The 21,968-nt window shown below is 56.3% G+C and overlaps 1 protein-coding gene and 1 non-coding gene across 3 annotated transcripts; one reads left to right on the plus strand and one right to left on the minus strand.

Moving 5' to 3' along the window:
- Positions 1–1,904: 1,904 nt before the first annotated feature.
- On the minus strand, positions 1,905–13,799 carry LOC123932222 (angiotensin II receptor associated protein). 2 transcript variants are annotated; one of them, XM_045989999.1, is made up of 5 exons: positions 13,699–13,799; positions 8,274–8,308; positions 5,904–6,009; positions 5,003–5,198; positions 1,905–3,532 (listed from the first exon to the last, which is right to left on the minus strand). In XM_045989999.1, the coding sequence occupies exons 1-5, from the start codon at positions 13,723–13,725 to the stop codon at positions 3,417–3,419; spliced, it is 480 nt and encodes a 159-aa protein (XP_045845955.1). In that variant the 5' UTR covers positions 13,726–13,799; the 3' UTR covers positions 1,905–3,416. The 2 variants fall into 2 exon arrangements, with proteins under 2 accessions (XP_045845955.1, XP_045846043.1); XM_045990087.1 differs by having other exon boundaries at positions 5,024–5,198; positions 13,699–13,795.
- Positions 13,800–18,598: 4,799 nt separating this feature from the next.
- On the plus strand, positions 18,599–18,783 carry LOC123928543. The gene has a single exon (XR_006815757.1). It is a non-coding gene; the product is annotated as a small nucleolar RNA SNORA73 family (small nucleolar RNA).
- Positions 18,784–21,968: the final 3,185 nt, after the last annotated feature.

A 21,968-nucleotide genomic window follows, 5' to 3' on the forward strand; every position in this document is an offset into this window, starting at 1 on the left:
ATTTGCTTCCTGTGGCTGACAGTTTCCGGAACGGCAGACGCTTTAGACTAAAATACAGAGTACTTCCAAGTGTCTACAAAAGCTGGCATCACCGTGGTGAGAAGCCCCATTTCCTCAGTGTGGCTCATCTGGCCTTTCCTTGAACTTGGCCTTCTGCCACCCTCCCTCCCAGTCAGTGGCAGCTGGAGCCCCAGGCTGCTCAGGCCCTAACCCTTGCAATGGTGCATTCTTGTTTTTCCCTTCCATCCTGTCCATGAGTGAATCTGGCACCTTGCCTTCAGAACATCTCCAAGAGCAGCCCTGTTAGGCGAATGCCTTTCAAACCCACTGGCTGGGTACCAGTGAGCCTTGAGGCTGGAACACTTCCTTACCAGGAGACAAAGAGTCCATGACAGCCTGTGCTGACCTTGTCACCTTGTGTGGGAATATCATCCCGTTTCAAGCCCAGGTTTGTTCTTTTGTTCTGATTACACATGCGTGTCTCCTGGCACCTGGCCTGCCCACGGCTATGTCTGTCCTCCGGAGGAAGGGGAGTGTCCTTCCCCTGTGGCAGGAGAGTAAGCCCACTGCCCCGTGTCAGTTACTGCCAGCCCTAGGGGACCGACGCGACCCCCCACCCCTGAGGCTGGTGAGTAAAGCGTGGTCCAGCCAGTGTGCGGCTTTCCTTGGTGCCTCCGATTGCCCTGATAGTGGGCAGAACCGCCTGATGTCCTTCCCTGCAAGGGACAATCGGTGCCTGGTGTTCGGCTCAACACGGCCACTTGTCACCATCCGCATCTCGGCCTCCCAGCCCAAGCCACCAACATTGTCCTTTTAGAGTGTGAGTCAGATTGTATCCCATGCTGCCCAAAGCCCTCCAGCAGCCCCCGTCTCACTGAGAACAAGCCAAAGTCCTCAAAATGACCTACTAGCCCTTTGCTACCTGGTCCCTGCTGCCTTTCTGACCTCATTCCTTCTTCCCTCCCTTGGCTCTAGCCACTCCCGCCTCCCGACCATGCCCAGAAACAGGCTGGGCAGCCACAAACCTGCTCAAGCCTTCCTGTGAGCTGTTCCCCTGCCCGGAACCTCTCATGCCAAATGGAATCTGCGCGCCCCCCACCCCCAAGCTAGAAGACTCTAGCTCCCATAGGCTCTTGGTTGCTTGTTGAATGAATGTTAGGATGTCAGTTATGAGACCTGCTGTTTGGAAAGAAATCCCACTGGTGGCCCTCACTGTCTCTGTGTCTCTGATGGCACTCTTCTTGCAGGACAGCCCTCCAGCTCCTGGGACCATTTGTCCTGCATGGTCAGGGAGCCAGAAGAGCCTAGAAGGCTAAGTCACTGTCCCCCAACTATGGGGCAGCCTTTGGCCAATGACCAGAAAGCCCGGGCCTCCTCGCTTTGCACCAAGTCAGACACTGCGTTCAGTGTCTGCTTCTGGAGACCCCCACCTAAGACGGGGGCCTTCTTCGAACCCCATAAAGATCTGGTTGGACTTGAGGATCTGGGACTATGAGGAACCGGGCTCTCTGAACATATCCTCCCCTCTGCTTGGCACAGGCTCTATTAGCTGGGCCCCCACTGCCCCCCCCCCACCTTTCCATTCCCTTGGGAAACTGACATACTGACCACATACACCCAGGGGAGGGCACAGCGCAACCTGCCATGTGCCAGGACCTGGAGTGAACAAGAGAACCGGACTGGGGTTTTTAGTCCCACACCCCAAATGCCACACTTCTCCCCTACCCAAGGCTGCCTCAACCACAGACTTAAAGATCCTTTTGTCTAGTCCACACTTCTCTATTCCATTCCATACACTCGCGAACGACATATGGCATTGCTTGGAGGTTTTAAATTCAGGCCAACACTCTCGAGTTGCTGATGCCACCCTGGAATCTGATTTGCTCACAACAGGGTGACCCGTGTCCACAGAAAGAGGTCTGGTTTATTCCCGCAAACTGCCGAACCACAGCCATACAATGAATGTGCCACGGATTATCTATTTGTCTCCTTCTGATGGTTTTGCCGTTTCCGGCTTTCCTGCAGCTGCGGCCACTCTGGTCCAGAGCACAGGTCTCTTCCCAGGGGTCCCTTCTGGAGCTCTTGCCTCCTGACTGAGGACTCTTAATAAGTCTATTCCCTGAGAGCAGGCACCAGAGTTGAGCCCTGCAGGCCTCGGGCAGCGGTAACAAGTACCGAGCCCCAGGGCATGGATGGATACAGGAGGGTGGTGGGGTTGTGCACTAGGCCTTGATCATTCTGTACCGGAGACAAGCTGGGATGGCCTGGGAGAGCCAGAGGTCAACACTCGGTCCAGTCATGTAGATTAGGACCCTACCATGGGGCGCCTGGGGCTTCTGGACGGGTATTGGTCCCAGTCGGCCCTGACACCAGGACACGGGGTCTGCCAGGAAGAGGTCGCCCTTGCCTACAGACCCCACATCATCACAGGATCATGGAGCCACCCGCCAGCTTCACTGTGGCTTGGGGAGCTGTCCGAGGGCCAACACGACACACTTGGTTCCTATCATCACCCCCAGGGCTGGCACTGGCTCTTTTCCAGAAGACACTGAGGTCAGAGACGTTAAGTCGCTCCAAGGCACAGCCAGAAAGTGGCTGAGAGGGAGGCAAACCCATACCAAGTCACCGGACTCAGAGACAGTGATGCCCACTGGCCGCACAGAACAGCGCCCTCTGCTGCTGGGACCGAAGCTAGGCCAAAGCTGGGTCGTGAGCCCCTTCCAGCCACAGCAGGCCTGGCAGCTAAGCCCAGCTTCCCTGCGGGTTCAAAGGAGAAATCTTCCCAGGAATGGCAGGTCCAGGCCCCAGCGCAGCTGGGAGATTAACCATGGCTCAAAACACCCCAGCTACGGATTCCCCAAACCTGAATGCCATGGCCATCGGAAGGGCAGTTGGTGGCCACGGGGGTTCTCCGGGCAGCAGACGTCTCCTGCCTCCAGCCCCAAGGTCCCCAAGCACCAAGTTACCAGGCACGAGAAGCACAGGGACCTCACTTCCATGCTGGACTGCTCTGGGGGCTGACCATGACCCAAGGCTCTCAGAGTTTCTGTGGGCAAGGTCAACCAACTGTGGGCAAGGCCTGGCTCAGGCATGGCTGGACAGGGCTGCCCGGAGCCGCTAACGGAGGTGAGGGAAGAGACCACGGTTGCCAGCCTCAGACCACATACACCTTCGAGGTCAGACTTCGAAGGGAGCGGAGGCCTCAGCCAGTCTGGGACAGGTGTGCGCGGGGCTCCTGGCCACTCAGGACACTTGCCTGGGGTGATGGGGAAGAGGAGAACACAGTCCAGGAAAGGGGCGTGGAGATCAGGGACAGCTCTGGGACGCCATCCGAGGCACGAGGAGGGTGATGCAGCCTGGGCCATCTCTGGGGTCTGCTCCACTGGCCCCTGTGCTGGGGCCAAAGCGGACTGGCTTCAGTACCCTTGTGGGGAGTGACCCCTGCCCTCCGAGCCTACAAAGGGGTCTGTGGGCGCCTCTGGTGAGTCAATCGTCTGGTAGTCACTGCGCTCCTGTGATGGTCCAAGGAAACCTGGGGTGGGGGGGGGATGAAGAAGGTAAGGAAAAAACGAAGGGTGAGGACTCCAGACGGTCTACGGTAAGTCCAATCCAAGATTCACCACCCTCCCACCCTCCCCCCGCTGCCAGGAACAACAGTGACGGTGGCTGCCCCCCCACCCCCCCAGCTTTTGGCAGGTGTTCAGCCAACCGTCCCATAACCCCCCAGTGCAGGTAGTGGGCGGCCCCACTTTACAGACGGAGAAACTGAGGGTCAAAGAGATGAACTGACTTGCCCCCAGTAGGGCGCTTGAAGCGGAGGACACGGAAATTCAAGCCAAGGCAGCATAAGCCCAAGGCCAGTGCTCTTGGCCATCACGCTGGGGCCTTCTCGGAGCAGCATGCATCTGAGCAGAGGGACGCCCAGCCCTGGGCTCACAGGCTCCTCTCCCGGGCACAGTGGACACTATGTTACTGGTCCAGAAGGCCCAGAACTGGCAAGTTTGCAGAGCCCAGAGCCCTGGGCTGGGGGGTGCAAGGTAGGGGCGAGGGCTCTAAGTGCCCATGCTCTTTGCTCCCCTCCCTGCCCTGCACACTTGACCCTGAACAAGTCCCAGGGGCTCTGGGCTCCAGCTCCCTTATCTGCCTAATGGGAGAAACGTTACTGGGCCCCCGTAACCCCAGGGCAGGCCAGGGCGGAGATCAGTCCCGGGGAGGCCGCAGGCCCCTCTTGCCCTGGCCCAGATGCTCCCCTAGGTGGGTCATGGGCCCCTCTGGGCCTCTTTTCCTGGGAGGGAACAGTGGAAGACCACCCCCCGCTCTCTCCGCACCTCTCTGAGAGAACGGAGACAAGCAGTACGTGAGAGAGAACAGGAAAATGGCCCAGCCGCCATGAGCAGGGGGTGTGGGAGGGGCTGCGGGGGGCCAGGCTGAGGTGACCGGGACATGAGCAGGGCAAATTCAGGGCCAGCTTCGGCCGAGGCTCCATGGCGCATGCCAGCAGCCCCTCTCCATTGGCCACCCAGACCCCACAGGGCAGGAGGGCAGGCTCTAGACCCTCGGCTGGCAGGTGCTCAGAGGAGGGACCGGCCCGGGGAATGCTGACAGGCCTCAGGCTGCAGGCCGCCCAGAGCCATCGGCGGGACTGAGGCATACCCAGCTGTGGCGGCGCTCAGCGCTGGGGTTGAGACGGGGCTCTGGTCCCGCTGCCAATTCTGCCTGCAGCCGGATGCCCTGGAAAGCTCACAGCAGGCGGGGATAGGAGCACTGGGCTCATGCAGCAGAGACCGGAGCGTTTATCTCCTCCAGCCGGGTTTTTGGGGTCGGTGCCAGGCCCCGCCCCCACTGCCCCCGTGCCTTGAGCCCTTGTCCCCCAGGGCAAGGTCAGCTCACTTGGGCTGCGGGTCAGGCAAGACAGAGACAGGGGAGACGTGGGAGATGGCGCTGCCAGCACCCTGGCCGGCAAGGGGTCAGTCAGGGAGCCGGCCGGAGGTGGTGGCCTCACCGGTGCGGAGCGGGAGCTCACCCCCGCGCTCCCGGTACATGTGGTAGACGAAGCAGCAAGACAAGGGCTTGAGGAGCAGGCTGAGGATGGCCATGCCCGCACCGAAGCGTTGTGTGTCCGTGAAGCGGGCCTGCTGGTAGAAGACGCTGATGTGGACGATGTCCAGGAAGATGGTGGCCGCCAAGCCACTGAGAAACTGCAAGGGTGACCACGTGCCATTAGGATTTATGTCCTCCTTGATGCTCCGTCCCGCGCTCACGGCTGCCCGACCATGTACGCCAGACGGAAGCTCCGTCCCTGCCCGCCTGTGTCCTTAGGTCTTGCTGGAAAACAGATCGGCTAGCAGGCAGGACCCCGGTTGGACTCAGTCTGTCACCACTCCCCCTGTGATGTGGGGCACGAGACTTGGTTCTAGAACCTTTGAAATGGAAGGTCCCTTGGAGTTCACTCAATCCATCTGCACCATGGGAGCCCCCTTCTCAGTCATCCCGACAGGCCGTGTGGGAGCTCTCGCTGCCCCTCGGGGCTGTGTCCGCTCTGATCTCACGATATAGAGGAGCTCCGTCTCCGTGGGGCTCCCACCAGACCCTCCCCACTGAGAGGGCCCTAGAGGCGGGTTATCGGGGACATTCTCCCTCGAGGAGAAGCCAAGCTGGGGCGCGTGGGGGGACCCACCCGTGCGTCCTTCGGGGACAGCAACCAGCAGACTCGGGGTTCTTGGACCCCACAGGCTGAGAAGTGGGCCAGGCTGGAAGCTGGGGATGGCTTCTTCACAAGGCTTAAGAAATGGAAAATAGGGGGCAAGGTGGGGGGCCCCTTGTTTACAAGGAAGAGACAGGGCTGGGATGGGTTTGGGGGCAAGAGTGGGGGCCACGGACCACCCTGCTTCCCCCCGTCTCACCAGACTTATGGCGTCGATGGAGTCCCGCTGAGCCACGGCCCACACGCCCACCGCCAGGATGGTGAAGTTGGCCCAGGGGTAAGGGCCCGAGAACGTGATGCAGCCCCTGTGGGAAAGAGCACCCGGGTCCCATCAGGTGACGGTCCCACAGGGGCCCGCCCCTTCCCCTCCCGCAGGCCCCCTCTTTCCGGCTCCTGAGTCCCGGGCCCTCTGCGAAGAGGCCGCAAGGCACTTGCTCTCCTCCTCCCCAGCTGCGCCCTGGAAACGTCAGCAAAGCCCATTGCCTGTACTTCCCAAGTGGCCCCGAATCTGGCCACATCCCTCCGGCGCCAAAACCCCATCCTCTCCGGCCAGGATCTGTCACTGCAGCCTCTCCCCACGGGCCTCCTTACTTCCACTCCTGCCCACCAGGCCCTTCTCCAAACAGCCAGGAGTCGTTTAGTCCGGGGACGTCACTCCTCGGCTGAGTCTCCCCCAGTTTTCCTTCCCACTTGCAACAACATACAGACTCTTCCTGTGGCCTGAGGAGCCCTGTGGGCCGCGGCCCGTGATGCAGTCGTCGCCCCCTTGGACCTCCAGCCACTTCCCTGAACACAGCCCTGTCGTTAGTCTCCGCCCCACGCGGACACCGAGACTCGTTCCCCGACCGCCTGGATTTACAGACCAGCTTGTGACTTCCTGTTTTATTTTTTAGGGCATCGTTACCAACTACCATCTGATAGGTTTACTTCTTGGGTTCGTCAAGCCAGTGAAAGTATTAGTTAACACAGAGCCCCTAAAAATGTCCGGCACGTTCTCGAAGCTTTTCTCGAAGCTTTAAACGAACTCGCTTATGGGCATTTATGTTAACGACTCCAGAAAGGAGGCATGATTATTATCCCCATTTTAAAGATGAGCCAAGTAAGGCATGGAGAGATCAAGTAACTTGCCCCAGGCCACACAGCTTCTAAGGGGCGGAGATGGCATTTGAATTCAGACAGCCTGGCTCCAGAGGCTGCGTCCTCACCCACAGTAGTCACGGGGGCTCCTGGCACACAGCGGGGAGCCTCATTAACTTACGTGACTCTGAAGGGAACCCTACAGAGAACGTAGGCAAAGCTGTGAAGTGTAGAACATGACTGGGCTTGAGAGTCATTGAATAGGTCACCTGCCTTTTTGGTTTTCTGGTTTTAAGAAGCTACTGCGGGGCGGCGGGCGGGGGGGGGGGGGTGACCAGACCACAACTCAGAATCGTCGGGGAGTCTCTATTCGGACCTTGCTTCCCCAAGTCATTAGCCATGACCTTCACCGTCTGCTTTATTCCCAGACATTTTACACGTGCAGCGTACGGCAAGGTCGGCAACAGGCACACGGAAGCCAGCGGTCTCCAGTCCTGCTTCGGCAGGACAACGGCCCCGCAGCTAAGCAGGTGAAACAGACAGTAATGAGATCGGTCTGTAATGCTTGAGCCTCCCTCTGTCACAGGCCCCGGGGAGTGTCGGATGAACACAACCCGCTTCTCCCACATGGCCCCTGAGGGCTGTGCCATCCTTATACCCATTTTACAGATGGAAACCTAAGATGGACCACGGCTCACCCAGGACCTCGCCAGGTCCGTGTGAATCCCGAGTCTGCCGCCTCTGGGCAGGAGTGTGATGTAAGAGTGCGGCCCACCCCTAAGCAAGTGACCCCACCCCAGGTCTAGGGTCATGAAGTATGCACTTGCTGAGCCGGCTCCTGGACGCCCTCAAGAAATGTTAGTGGTTATTACAGTTTCTGGAACGGGGCTTTCACCATCCAATGACCTCACAAGGTAAATAGGAAGGTCAGTCATGCTCTCATTTTACAGGTGACAAAATGACTCAGGGAGTCTAAGTGACGGACCCAAGGTCAAAGACACACAGAGCTCTAGCTGGCAACCACCCCTGGCTAGGAGACAGGACGACATGGTGCTAAGTTTCTCAAACATTTCACCCGGCCTTGGGGAGTCCAGCAGGCTATGTGAGACTGGCCCCCTGGCTTTAGCACCTCATACCTTCCCGATACAAAGGCCTTGGGGGAGGCACCAGAGATAGGCCAAGCCCCCAAAGGGGCCTGGGCATGTCTGGAGGAGGATCTGAGCTGTGGGGACTGTCCTGGGCCAGTCACCTCCCCTAGGATGAAGACGTGAAGCTTCTGGGTGTGGGGGGCAGTGACAGCAGAGGCTTCTGGAAACTGCCTGCCCCTCACACATTCTTGAGGCCTGGGGAGCTTGCTGATGACGTTCTTGACAAAGGTGTTATTTAGTTTTGGAACAGGCGGGAAGACACGTGGATGGGAGCCTGGGGGGATGTGCACCCGGATCCCGGGAGACAGGAGGACACAGCAGTGGACACCTGCGAAGTCACTCACCAGGTCGTCAGCAGCCAGTGAACCAGCAGGATCATCTGCGGGAAGGAAAGAACAGAACTAGGAGTGAGACCACCATCTGGGGAGGGGTGGGGAGAGCTTCTGGAGCCAGAACACACAAGAAGCCCCTGTCTAGCACCTAACAGGGCTTTACAAATATCTATTAAAAGGAAACAGAAACAAGAGAACACCAGCAACAGTGAGCGAACCAGGCGTGAAGGAGGAAGAGCGCAGGTCAGGCCAGGGGGAGCCGCCACGGGGCTCTGCCCTACTCCCTTGGGGCAGCAGATACCCCTCCCCCTCCCCCCCTTCACAGTCTGCTCTGGCATCAGAGGATATACCTGGACTGGAAACGGTGAGGGGGAGGGGCGGCGTGGGACTCACAAGAGGCTGGTTTCTTGGCACACCGGAGCTGGGGCGCTCCTCTGTTTGCTCTGGAAGCTTCCTAAGTGTGGCCACCACGCTGTGTTCTGAACACGGACGCGCTTAACCCTTACAGCCCACGGAGGCACCACTTACGGCTGAGGAACTGGGAGGCTCGGAGGCGAGCGACTTGCCCACGGTCACACAGCTGCCCCGTGGCAGAACCACAGCTCAAACCTGACTGTGACCCCGGTACTGCCTGACCATGAGGCCTCTCTGGGGCTGGGTGGGTGTGCTCCTCCCGTCACAAAGACGGGGAGCCCGAGAGAGAGGAGGCTTAGTCCGCCGTGGGTTTCTTTTCCCAGAGGCTCGAGAGACAGGACGACATGGTGCTAAGTTTCTCAAACATTTCACCCGGCATGGAACATTCTGGAAACGGAAAAGAAGCCAATATAGCTGGATGGAAGACAGTGGAAGACCGACAGGAAGCTGGGGGTGGGCAGGACCAGGCCTGGGGGGGTTGTGGGGAAGAATTCTGATCTTTTATCTCAAGAGCCAACCACTACCCCCTCTGTCTTCACAGGAAACCCTGCCCACAGAGGGGAGAAACCCTGCCCCAAAGACCATAGCATGTGACCAGCTGCAGTGATCCTGGTGTCCGGCTTTCAGACTAAGAGAAGACACCGAGGAGGGAAGCACGGGGAGGCAGCTCCCATGAAGACCTTCCTTCTGAAAATCAACACTTGAGCCTTGCCCGCTGTTGGCTTCTGTTCCAGAAACCGTCTTCATTTCCAAGTGCTCTGGTTCTCACACCCAGACCACGCACACCACCGGGTCTTTAACACACGGGTGCTGCTTGGCCCTGCAGAGCCCTGCTTGACGAGGGGGAGGTGAAAAGTTGAGACCCGGAAACCAGCGGATACGCAGGCAAGCCTGCGGGGAAAGGGCTCTGTGTCACCTGTGAGACAAAGATTTAGCCAAGAGCCAGAAAGGCCTGTAACATGCAGTGGGCGCCTGCCCGAAGTCCAAAACGCAGCCACCTGCTTTGGGAAGAGCACAACCTGGAAATACAGAGGATCCCTAAGGACATACGGTGTCCCTTCCGTGTGCCGTCACGTTTGTTTTATAGTTAAGAAACTTGGCAGCTTTTGATGACATCTCTTAAGCCCCTGGGACTAGAAACCCCCAGAAAACAAGGTCTCCTCTTCCCCAGTCTCCCCATCTTTGTAATGGGAGGGCACAGCCACCCAGGCCTACAGAGGCCTGCTGGCCAGGAGCGCTCCAAACAGCAACGGAGCCAAATGGGCCCAGCTCTTCCCGACACAGGAGGGAACAGTGACTCATCTCAGCACAAAGGAGTGTCTGCCAGCTGCTGGGGAGGTTTCTGGTAACCTGGGACACCAGGGATTCTCAGGTACTGCCTGAGAGATGGGGGGAGGGAGGCACTGGCCTCTGAGAACGTGATTGGGCAGCTCTTCCCGGCTGGGCCAGAGCAAAGACAGACTGGGGCTCCTGGACTCTTCATGTAGCGCTCGGCGCCCGGGGGCTGCCTGGCTCTTCCCCAGAAGACCGGGGAGGGGAGGGCAGATGAGTCAAGGCAGCCGGGGGTTGTAGGTGCTGGAGTGGAGGCCTGGGTTCTGGTTCAGAGGTCATGTCCCTTTGCGTCTGTGCCCCAGGTTCGGTTTCTGAAATGGAGGCAATCCCTATCCTCCCTTGCCCCTACATGCTATCCCTCAACCACAGAGACAGGCGTCTCACGGTCACTGCACGAATCCACGTAATGACCATGTAATGACCATAAGTACCTGCATGGAACAGGCATCCTGTGTTAACAGCGTTAAGCACACAACTCCTGCTACCAGCGTGGACCTGCCTGCCACATGTCTGCACTGCCCTGAACACTTGGCCACCGTGTGGGGGGGGGGGAGCAGTCATGTTCTGCTACTGATGAAGATACTGAGGCAGCGGGAGATAAAGCAATCGGTAGACACCGTGATGTTTACAGAAAGAGAGCTCAGAGCCAAGTGTCCCAATCGCTCTATCTGGTCTGACTTTTTTTGCTACTAAAAATGTACGGCCCCACCAGCTCCGGGACCAAGGGATCCTCCTCTTATCACCCTAGAAAGTAGGATTTATTTTCATCTTCTTTGTACAGTGAGGAAAGGATCCTCAGAGATGTTAGGAGACGTGCTCAAGGTCACACAGCTAGTAAGCGGTCATGACTATTCTACGGCATCAGGATCTCGAAGAGTAAGGGAAGGGAGGATGGAAATGAGGTTTAACCAGAAGGGAAGGCTAAGGGGAAACCAAGGGGACATGGGGACCAGGACTCAGAACCTTTGTTTGCTACTGGAGGCCCCAGGGGCGAGTGGGGCGGGAGGAGACTTCCTAGACAGGCGGTAGACAGATCTAAGGTCAACAGACAGATCAATACGGGGAATCCAGTTCTAACAGACCATTACGTGAGGTAGTAAGGTCCCGAAGGAGAGCCGAGGCGGAGACCAAAGTCAGGAACGCCATGCCGGGGGAGGCAAAGTCAGGCAGTGGTTAACCGTGTGGGCGACGAAGTCAGATATGCAGATCTGGTCCCAGGGAGCCGGGGCTCCATGACCGCAGATGCTGGGTGATCTTGGGCAAGTCACCTGACCTCTCAGAACTGCCGTTTGCACGTTTACGAAGTAGGGACCATCACGCCTGTGTCACGGGGCTGTTCTGTGGATCTAGTGGTACAGGAGTGCAGAGGCGTGCGAAACACACAACACAGTGCCCGCCGGGTAGCCAGCCCTCCGTGCGCAGCCATCCTCATCCGCATCACCATTAGGAAGTCGGCTTGCTGAGTCCTTAACCAAATGCCACACTGCTCCCCGGGCCCTCCTCCCTCCGCCTTTTTCCATAAGACCTCCTGAGCCCAAGTCTGCTCCTTTCTAAGCTTGTCACAATGTCATTTCTCCCAGATGGGACTCAGTTAGGGCCCTTTATGTGAAGGGCCTGGGGCAGCTGTTTCTGACCACTGGCATGCCTGGCCGCTCTGGCGGGGCTGGGCCTGAGCAGGATTCAACCAAATACCGTGGAATAGGAAATGAGGGAAGGCAGGTCCACAGGGTGAGCTCTCCCAGCTCCCGGGAGTCCCTGATCTCAGACCATCCCACATAAGTGCCTACAAGCGAGGAGTCGACAGCCGCCCCCCCTAGGGTGGCCAGATTTAACAACAACAAAAATACAAAACGCCCAGTTAGTTTTGAATTTTGGTTAAGAAGCCTTTTGTTAGTATGATCCAAATATTGCCCAGGATATACTTATGCTGAAAAATGATCCACTGTTGATCTGAAATTCAACAGGATGTCCTTTATGTTCCTGGCGACCTTGGCCCTTCAGGGCCTCCCAGCACTTACTTGTCTCTGGTAGCAGCTAAAACCTTTGGAAACACGGGGTCCTGTTTCCTAAGCCAAGGGAAGGGCCCCCCTTTTCACTCTGGGGCAGAGAACGCCAGCACAGCTCATACCTGGGGACGTGCTTGGACTGTCAGGCCCGTAAAGTTGCTCAAAACAAAAACAAAAACAAAAACCCAAAAACCAAAAAGCCCTGAACAGACTAAGCCCTCCCAGTGGATGGAAACCATCAAAGCCAAAGCCAGCCCTAACTGGTGGCCAGGAAAGGGCAAGGCTTTGAAGTCTGACCCCAGTGGGTTCAAAGCCGGACTCTGCCACTTAATCCCTGTGGGACGTTGGCAAATTACTTATCTGCCCCAGCCCAAGTTTGCTCATGTGTAAAAAAGGTGACAATATCAGCTTTCTCAGAAGGTGGCTGTGATCAAATGAACTGCCTGGCACGCCACAGATGCTCCAGGAACCAGGGCTCCCTGCCCTCTCTGTTTCACCTGATGCTCTCTTAGGAATGATTTTAGGTAAAACTCTCATCAGAGAAAAGGCAGGGGCACTCACTGCAGACAGCCTGGAACACAGTGAATGCTGATAGAACAAACCTCGGTTTCCTCCTATAAATTGAACTGGCTGGAAGCCTCTGGGAGGGAAATGAGGATAAGGGAAATCTGTCCCGTGAAGTCCTAGTCACCCAGACGTGGATCACGTGTACTTTTGTGCTCCTCTGTCCCTCAGAGGCCTTCGGTGCTGGGTACCACGTGTGCTAAATGCTTTGTCACTGGGAGGAAAAGGGCGTTTTCGGATACAGTCTCAAGGGGACAGCACCGTGACCCCAAATGGCAGGTTTGGGCCGACGTTCATACCTTCGGGCCCAAAGCTAAAAGTCCCGGCCCCTCTGTGGCCCGCGCAGCCCAGAGGCAGAGCCCGCTGGGGGCGGGGACAAAATGAAGAAGCCGCTGGCACCCAGGAGCTGAGGACATGCCACAGGAAATGAAGACACCCCAGGAAGCTTCGCAGTGTCTCTCCAAGGGCACAAAGTTGGGGTTTTCTGCGTCTAAGTAACTTCTATTGTTGTTCCTGTTTCTTACGAAATTAGGACGCCGGACTTAAGCGCTTTGGAAACCACTGGTCTGGGCATTGCGGGTTTTCTTAAGCTGATGAAGCCGACGAAGCAGCGCGGCGGTGCTGGGCCTGCAGGTGGACCGTCCAGCCCCCTCTTTCGGCGACGGGCAGGTGTCGGCCGCCGGGACCCTCCCGCCCCCCGCCCCGGCCCCGCGCTCTCAGGGCCCGCCCCCACCCCGCGGCTCCCTCCCTCCCTCTCTCCAGGGGAATTCTGGGCGCGCAGGCCGAAGCGGTCCTGAGGCTCCCGGGGCGAGCGGCCCGAGGCGCCGGGGCCGGAAAGGGGAACCGGCGGCCCTTTCCCTCCTCCACCGCCTCCAGCTCGCCCTCCGTCTTCCCTGCGGGCCTTTCCCTGGATCCCTCTCCCTGCAACGGCCGGTCTGCTCACCCCCTTCCCACCCGGGGTCCACGTCTCTCGCTGTCTCCCTACCACCCCCTCCTGCCCGAGCTCTCGACCCTCTCCCTTCTGAAATCCTTCTTGAAGAGACCAGACGTCCCCCCACCCCGCCCCGGCCGCACACTCTGGGGGACCCGCCCTTCCCGCACCGCGCCCTGCCCGTCTCCACCTTCAGGTTCACCGCAGGAAGCTCCATCCCGACGCCGGCGGAGGGCACCTGCGCGGCAACCACCCGGGCTCCTGGCTTCGGAACTCGGGGAACAAACTTGCCGGGCCCCGCCCCGCCCCGCCCGGCCACGTGAGGCAGGTCACGTGATCCCGGACCCGGTTGCTAGGAGACGGCGTCCCGCCACTCGCGCCCTCCTCCGGGTTTCCACCTCCCGCTGCCTCCCACGCGGTTCGGCGGGCTGCTGGAGAGTGTGGCGATCTGTGTCGCAAAGGGCGCGATGTCTTGCTTGGTTCGTATCCCCACAGATGGACTGATGGGACCACCCGCGGCCGAAGAACTCGGGGGAACGTCCAGGTGCCAACAGCCTGACGTCTCACCCCGGAGGGCATCCTCTCTCCTTCCTCCGTCCTCGCTTCTAAGTGGGCACGTTGACCGTACCTACCTCTTAGGATCCTTGTGAGGTTAGATGAACTTATTCATGTTGTTGATGAAAACATTATTCTGACACTTGCTGGAGCGGTAAGGGAGACTTTGTTCAGGACTGTTGCCAGAGGGGTATTGCAGTAGGGGGAGAGTGCGGAAACTCGCTTTCCCGGACAGCCTGCGCGGGCGCAGACGGAGGGATCGATGGGTGGAAAATACCAAGAGGAGATAGATGTAAAGGGTAGGGAGATTCTTGCTAAACAGCAGGATTCTTGCTAGAAGCAGCCCAGGACTTAGACCCCAAAGATGGGGGATGGGGAACTTGATCAGATATGGAGGGTGACCAGATATCAAGGGTGGGGGTGGTCCTCACTCAACTGACTCAGTAGGATTCTTGCTAAAACCGGATCCTGCAGTCCCAGCAAGGACAGGCTGGACAGAGAAGGCCAGGCTTAGTTTAGAAGAGGGCTCAGAGGAACCTAACTAAAATTTGGTGAAGGATAGTGTCTTTGTCAAGGTCAAGTGCCCAGAACAGCACCTGCCACGTAGTAAATGAGCAGTACACACGAGCTATTATTATTACCAATACAGAAGGTCATATCGATATGCTGGTTGGCGTCCGCTGGAGTCTGTATATCAGAAACTTCAGGAAAATCTAGCTGGAAAACCAGTAGGAAACCTATAGGACACACCTGTCTCCAGAAGGAAGGAAACTGGAGAACAAACAGATTTTATCTAAACACTATCTACCCCTCAATTGTAAATGGGAAGAATCGAGGAAAGAAAAAGCTGTCTTACCTGGCATCTAAGACTTGACCGCGCTCTCCCTATCCCAAACAAGAACAGTAATTCCCACCCCCCATCCCTCCCCACCCCATCCTTCACCCATAACCAGAGAAAATTTTCATTTGGAGAACACTAGGTTTTATTAGCGTCACTTGGGGTAAGGATCTCCTTAGGGTGGATCTGAGTGCTTGTTATCATTTCTGGGAGGGAGAAACCACAAGACTGCATGGAATTGGTGGTGGGGAGTGGGAGGGTCCCGAGATGGTATCAAGACAAGTTCTCTCTCCAGACACAAAGAAAATGGGACTTTTGCAGGGCTCCAGGGCCCACTGGCCCAATTTGATGCCTTGTTTGGAGATACAGTCCTCCAGCCCAGGCGACAGAGCACCCCAACACCTGCCACTGGGATCCTGAACTGGGAAACGACTACACCTAGTTTGATCTTTGCAGGGTTCACGCACAGGGGAAGAGGCATCTGAATCCTGGTTTTGCCACTTACTGGTTGACCTTGGGCCAGTTGCTTTGCCTCTCTGTGCTTCGTTTTTTCATATGTAAGATGAGGATAATAATAGTTTTTCTTCATCAAAGGGTTGTTAGGATTTGTTAATACACAAAAATCATTAGGAACAGGGCCTGGCTGATATAGTAAGCGCTAAATCAGGATTGGCCACTATTATTCAGTATAATTGTTAATTACTGGTTATGTGATCCCTAGAAGAGATCACAATTCCTCAATAAATGGTGGATATTATGACATTACATTATTATTCATCAGTTCTCTCTTTTTAAAAGATTTTATTTATATATTTGACACAGAGAAAGAAAGCACAGAGAGAGCCCAAGCAGGCGTAGTGGCAAAGGGAGGAGGAGAAGCAGGCTGCCCTGTGAGTGGGGAGCCTGAGGCAAGGCTCAGTCCCCTCACAGGGCTGGATCCCAGGACCCTGGGATCATGACCCTAGCCAAAGGCAGATGCTCAGCCAACTGAGCCACCCAGGCGCCTCTATCAGGGCTCTTCTAGGAAATAGTCCCCAACCACCTGAGATCCTAGAGGTGTTTCATTCACGTCTATAGGTGTGTAACGAGACCATGATCACCTTAGAAGGAGAAAATGCAAAACAAGTCCTAGATTAAGGCTGTCATTAATGAGGTACTTAATTTGTGGGAGGCAATGTGAAAAACGCTCTGCAGTGAATTCTCAGTGGTAAATTCTCACAGCGACCCCATGGTGTGGGTACTGTCCTCATCCTCGTTTACATAACACGATTGAGGTTAAGAGAAGTTGGAAGGATTGCCCAAGTCACTGGTTGGTATGAACCTGGCTGGGGAGGGGAGGTCTGGCTCTAGGAACTTGACTTTCACCCCTTAGCTCCACTGACGCCACTTCCAGGCTTGGATATGCAAAGGAATGGGCGAGGCAAGGAGGGGAAGACAGATTGCGGGGCAAGCACAGGGCTGGGTCTGTGGAATGTCGCCGGCGGTCACTCAGTGACATTGTTCACCCTGACCAGCTGGTGCAGGGGGCATGGTGGGAGGGTACAAAGCCCAGCTGTCTGGGGTTGGGGGGTAGCTCACAGGAACAAAGGAAAGTGACTGTTCTCAAAGGAGCCAGAGTTTCTGCCATGACTCAGTCCCGACTATGCAAGGACAAGTCGGCCCTCACACAGCATGTTCCACGAGGCTTTGGGGTGATAGCTTTCATGAGCACGCTTCTGGAATTCAAGTGTAACTCTGTCCTATCCTAACCCATCCTGCCTGCCTCAGCCAAGCTTTATCTTTGTACCTTCAATACAGACGTGCAGAACAGTCATTCATTCATTCAGGGCATAGTCACTGGACACCCATTTGCGTAGATATCTCGGAGAAGAATGACAGGATCCTATGACAGGCGTCTATTTACCTTTTTAAGAAATTGCCAGACTGTTTTCCAAGATGGCTGTGGCATCCCGTCTTATTTTCTTTGTAGCGCTTACCAATATCTGCGGACATCGCCTCTCCGTTTACTTGTTTGCTGTTTCTTATCTGTTCTGCCAGCCAGACTGTGTCTCGCATCCTCCGTGCTCAGCCCCATGCCTGGCACATAGGAGGCACTCGGGGACTGAACCAGCACGCACCCGCTCAACACGTCTGTGCCCCCCGCTTCCTCCCATCACAGGCACCTGGAAGACCCGCCAGCGGCCCCCACCCCTGCTTGTCCCCAGGTGCCACTAGGAGTCAGGATCTGCCCAGGAGGCCACTCAGTCAGTCCTGCTGGTTTTCCAAAGGCTCATCACTCTTTTCACTTCTCTGATTCTCATGGAGTAGGGTAGCAACTCCTGCTTTGTTGATGGAGAAATTGTTACAGTTTGGATGACGTAGCCAAAGTCACAATGAGCAAAGCTTGCATGGGAGCTGTGTACATAAACCATGCAGACCCCCTCAAAGTCTGCCCGTGGACGCCCAGGATTTGGTGTCAGCCACAAGGCCTTTCCGTGGTTCCGGAGATGAAGATGGGCGTATGTACCAGCATACTGCTAGGACAATGAGGACCTCATTAAGGAGATACACCAGAAAGTCACTAGTAATGCCTGTTTTTTTTTTAAGCATCTTTTTTTAAAAAATATTTTATTGATTTGACAGAGAGAAATCACAAGTAGGCAGAGAGGCAGGCAGAGAGAGAGGAGGAAGCAGGCTGTCCGCAGAGCAGAGAGCCCGATGCGGGGCTTGATCCCAGGACCCTGGGATCATGACCTGAGCCGAAGGCAGAGGCTTTAACCCACTGAGCCACCCAGGTGCCCCTAATGCCTGGTTTTTAAAGAGGCTTTCCTTGGGGCACTTGGGTGGCAGAGTCAGTTAAGTGTCTGCTTCCGGCTCAGGTCGTGATCCCAGGGTCCTGGGATCAAGCCCCACAGCAGGCTCCCTGCTCAGCAGCAAGCCTGCTTCTCCCTCTCCCACTCCACCTGCTGTGTTTCCTCTCTCGCTGTGTTTCTCCCTGTCAATAAACAAAATCTTTAAAAAAAAAATCTTAAAAAAAAATAAACAGGCTTTCTTCAAATTCGCTTGTGAAGTATGGGATGGGAAAAAAATGAAATCTCTTGAGACTGTTTTGAGAGACGGTGCTGTGTAGTTAGAGTCATTGCAACGTGGGTACCCTGGGAAGTGCCTCCCTCTCAGGAAGGAGGCCAAAGAAAAATTAAATTTCTTTACCACCTCCAGCCCACCGACAAGTCCCTGAAACAGGCAGAGTCACCTTCCTCTAGGAACTCAGCTGCCCTGATGTTAATACTTTGCTAAGGGCAAAAGGCCATCTTAGCCCAACCCCCAGGATCCTGTAAGTCTACTTTAACCTATAAAAATTCCTTCGGAGAATTCCTTTATGTCTACCCCGCAAGACACATGTTGGCAATCATCCCCCACACATCTGACCCACCGAGACACATGTGAAGGGTCTCACGACCGAGGGTTTACAGACAGTCATAAATGACCTTTTCCCAACAACAGCTAGACCCCTCAGGATCCTGGAAACCTTAGGGACCCCCGCTACCCCTAACCCCCTCCCAACTTTGGAGTATGTAGTGGGCCACTCCTCAGGACCCCAGTGCAGCTCTTTCGGCCCACGGGTTCTGTCTCAGTACTTTAATAAATCCACCTTTTTTGCACCCAAGACATCTGAAGAATTCTTTCTCAGCTGTTGGCTTCAAACCCTCATGTCTTTCCTGCATCCCCTGGGGGCGCTGTCCAGACGGCGGAGGGGAGCACAGGGCTAAGCCCCACGACACACAGTCCTTTTCCACAATGCTGGAGATGAAGCTGGGTCTCGAGTCTGCACCTCCATACTCGTGTGGCTTCTCAGAGCTCTGGGGACATTGCCTGAGGGAACAAACCACGCAGGATACATTTGAAAAGAAAAAAAAAATAGAAGAAAAAATAGAAAGGCTCCATCCCCAGTGTCTGGCCGCTTGGCCCCATTTACTCCTATTCTTTGCCTCTAACTAAGCCAGAGAAGCTATGTTCCCCCTTCCAGGGGGAGGTTAATCAGTCTCTGAGTTTTGTCCTAGGCCCCAAACACCTGGTAACACCTAAGAAGAGCCAGATCCCAAACACGTCCCTGACAGCAGCTTCCAGCAAACCTTGGCAGACACTGGCCTCAATACCCCCTCCCTTCCATGATTTATAAGATACCACCTGTTAGGGGCGCCTGGGTGGCTCAGTGGGTTAAGCCTCTGCCTTCGGCTCAGGTCATGATCCCAGGGTCCTGGGATCGAGCCCCGCATCAGGCTCTCTGCTCAGTGGGGAGCCTGCTTCTCCCCCCACCTCTCTGCCTGCCTCTCTGCCTACTTGTGATCTCTGTCTGTCAAATAAATAAATAAATAAAATCTTAAAAAAAAAAGATACCGCCTGTTACCACCACTCGTCTTTGATCCTACCTTACCCTGGATTCCCAAAGGAACACGTACCCCAGACGCCTTTCCAGTGGAAACCCCTAACCCCAGCTGACGACAAGGCTCATTCTCTTTTCCGGGTCTCCCAGACTCTCTGTCCGCTGCGCGTGGTCACTCATGCTATTCGTTAAACTCTGCGGTCACTTCCTCTGGTGCACGTTTTCTCCTCATCCTGCACAAAGCCAAGGACCCTCTGGGTGGGTCCTGCCGGACCTCCCACTCTGGGGTGCTCAAGGCGCAGCTCACCTGCATCGCAAGCACTGTCCCCCCTCTTTCCCCGGCTTGCTGGTGTCCTTTGGGTAAAGGTGCGCTTTTGGATCCCCGCCTTGCCCCCTCCTAGCAAAGTGATTTGGGCAAATTAGGGAGCCACACAGAGCCCCAGGATGACTGTTGGGGTCACGTGAGATGCTTTACAAAGGGTGCTTCTGGGGTACCAACGCCTGGTACTTCATAAATGCTCAGTAGGCAAAGAGCTGTCCTTCTGCTATAAAACAGCGACCCCCCACAGCATCTTGCTGGGTCCGCCATCAGGTCCCGGCCCAAGATAAATGCCGGGCAGACCCCTTTGATGACGTAGAAGAGAAGATGCCCTTCCCCCCTTTCCTATTAGCAGAGACTCCGCGGTTCCCTCCGCCGCCTCGCCCCCCCACCCCCAGAGCTGCCACTTTGTATCTGTGTCACTTCATCTGTTACCGAGTCCCTCTGAATTTTGACAATGAGAACAACGATCATCAGTCCCCGGGTTGGCGGGGGGGGGGGGGGGGGGGGGGGGCAGGGGGGAGGCTCTGCGTGAGGCACAGGGAGGCGCCGAATATGAAAAGGTTTTGAGAAGGTTTCCCACCCACCAACCGACGACCTTTGATTCTCAACGCCCTCGGAGGCCCGCAATCGTGATGGGGCCCAGTCGCATCCTTTTCCGAGTGGGCAAATCAAGCTGGAAGAAGGGCAGCCGAGAGCATCACCTAAACACTGTCGGAAAGTCACACGCGCCTGCCAGAAAGCAGGGCCCCGGCCGGAAGTGCATCAGAGAAGGGCCTGGAACCAGAGCCAGGGCCGTGCCCCCTGCTGACACAGGGCTTGTTTCTGGGGTTCCATCTGGAGACCTGTCCTCCAGTTTGTGTCAGCTTGTCTCCAACCCGCTGGCTCTGTGTTTCTTGACCTAAGGTCTAGTGGGGTTACAGGGAAGGCCTGGGAGTTTTGTTGGTTAGTGTTGGCCTTTGGGTCCGTGGCTGCTGCCCTGAGCAGACAGCAGGCCACGGGGGCAGGAGCTGATGGAACAGAAAGGAACCCTATAGGATTGAGGTTGGGGTGACTCTCTCGGGCTCCCAGGCTTCATTCCCTGTCCTTCAGCCCAGTCTCTAGTGGATGCCAAGATCCTGAAAGTATCAAATGCCATATAACTCGTCAAGAAAGTCACCGTGTCCATAGCACCATTCACACAGGGCCAAGAGAGAGACACGATCCTGGGGCAGCCCCGGGCCCAGAGGAAGTTGGGGTGGACGATCCTGCTACTTCTCTGTTCCTGGTTTTCTGGAGGTGCCTGGACATTGCCAGGAGGTGGGAGAGACCTCCTCTCTAGAGGACACTTCTGTTTTTATGATTAATCAAAACACAGGTGGGGGTGGGGGCTGATTCCGATGTATTTGTTCCAGTGGCGCAGAATTCGAACTTCTAGCAGCATCCGTGGCTGACTTTCGTAGGTCCCAGTCAGGCTCCTTGAAGACTCTCCCTTGAGCTTAAAAACGCAGACCGTAATTCTCAATGTCCCTGTGGCCTCGCCACCTCATCGGGGTCCTATGAACATGGCTGCAGGGTGAGCCCCGTCCTGTCCTCACCGGACACTCCGTGATATCACCCCGTCCCCACGGAGGCCCACAGCTCATGGCGGGTATCAGAGAACACGTCAGAATGCCCCGTGGAGCTCTTGGTGAGCGTGGAAGAGGCAGAAAAAGAAGTTGTATCTTGTTCTTGAAAACAAAGGTTGTGTGAGATGCCAGCCAGAGGGAAGGCAGCCAGAAGAAGCTGTTGCCAGGACACCCCTTCCCACGCTCTGTGGCTTTCAACCCCTGGTCTACACTCCAGCAACCCTCTTTATGTCATTGTGTGTGTGTGTGTGTGTGTGTGTGTGTGTGTGAGTGCGTGCGTACCTGTGTGTGCGTGTGTGTGTGTGTATGTGCGTGCCCAGGCTCTCATTAACTACGTGCCTCCTGCCTCCCACCGCCTGTCCCGGGTCTGTCCGTCTGTCCTGAGTTCAGGCTGCCACCTTTTTTCCTGTCAGGCCTCCCATCTCTCTGTGTGCTTGGAGCTGGAATTTCAAAGAAGGCATCTAAGTGGACTGGTTGTACCTTAGTGATTGCTCGGATACACAAACAAGGCCAGTTATGGCCCCCGGGCCCTGTGGCCCCCGAGATGCCTCTCTGTCGTGGGCCTTTATCCTGCTGTTTACTTTCACACCTTTCTGCTGGGCCGGGTCAGTGCTGAGGGCTTTCAGGTCCAGGTCTGCGACAGGCTCCGTGAGGTCTCACGTTCCTTGCTGGGGGACAGTAGGGGAGCCTGCGCCCATGTGTGTGGCGGGGTGCGGGGGGAGACATAAGAGCAGAATGGGGAAGTGGGTGCTGGGGCCAGGCAGGGGACCTCCACAGG

The sequence above is a fragment of the Meles meles genome, chromosome 1 (assembly GCF_922984935.1).
Source record: "Meles meles chromosome 1, mMelMel3.1 paternal haplotype, whole genome shotgun sequence".
Lineage (NCBI taxonomy): Eukaryota > Metazoa > Chordata > Mammalia > Carnivora > Mustelidae > Meles > Meles meles.

Excerpts from the sequence above, each read along its gene's own strand:
- LOC123932222 (XM_045989999.1), bottom strand. The coding sequence starts at position 13,725 with ATGGAGCTTCCTGCGGTGAACCTGAAG. Across the intron at positions 8,309-13,698 it reads TTCCTGCGGTGAACCTGAAG|ATGATCCTGCTGGTTCACTG; the intron begins GTGGAGACGGGC and ends TCCTTCCCGCAG. Across the intron at positions 3,533-5,002 it reads TGAGCTCCCGCTCCGCACCG|GTTTCCTTGGACCATCACAG; the intron begins GTGAGGCCACCA and ends CCCCCACCCCAG.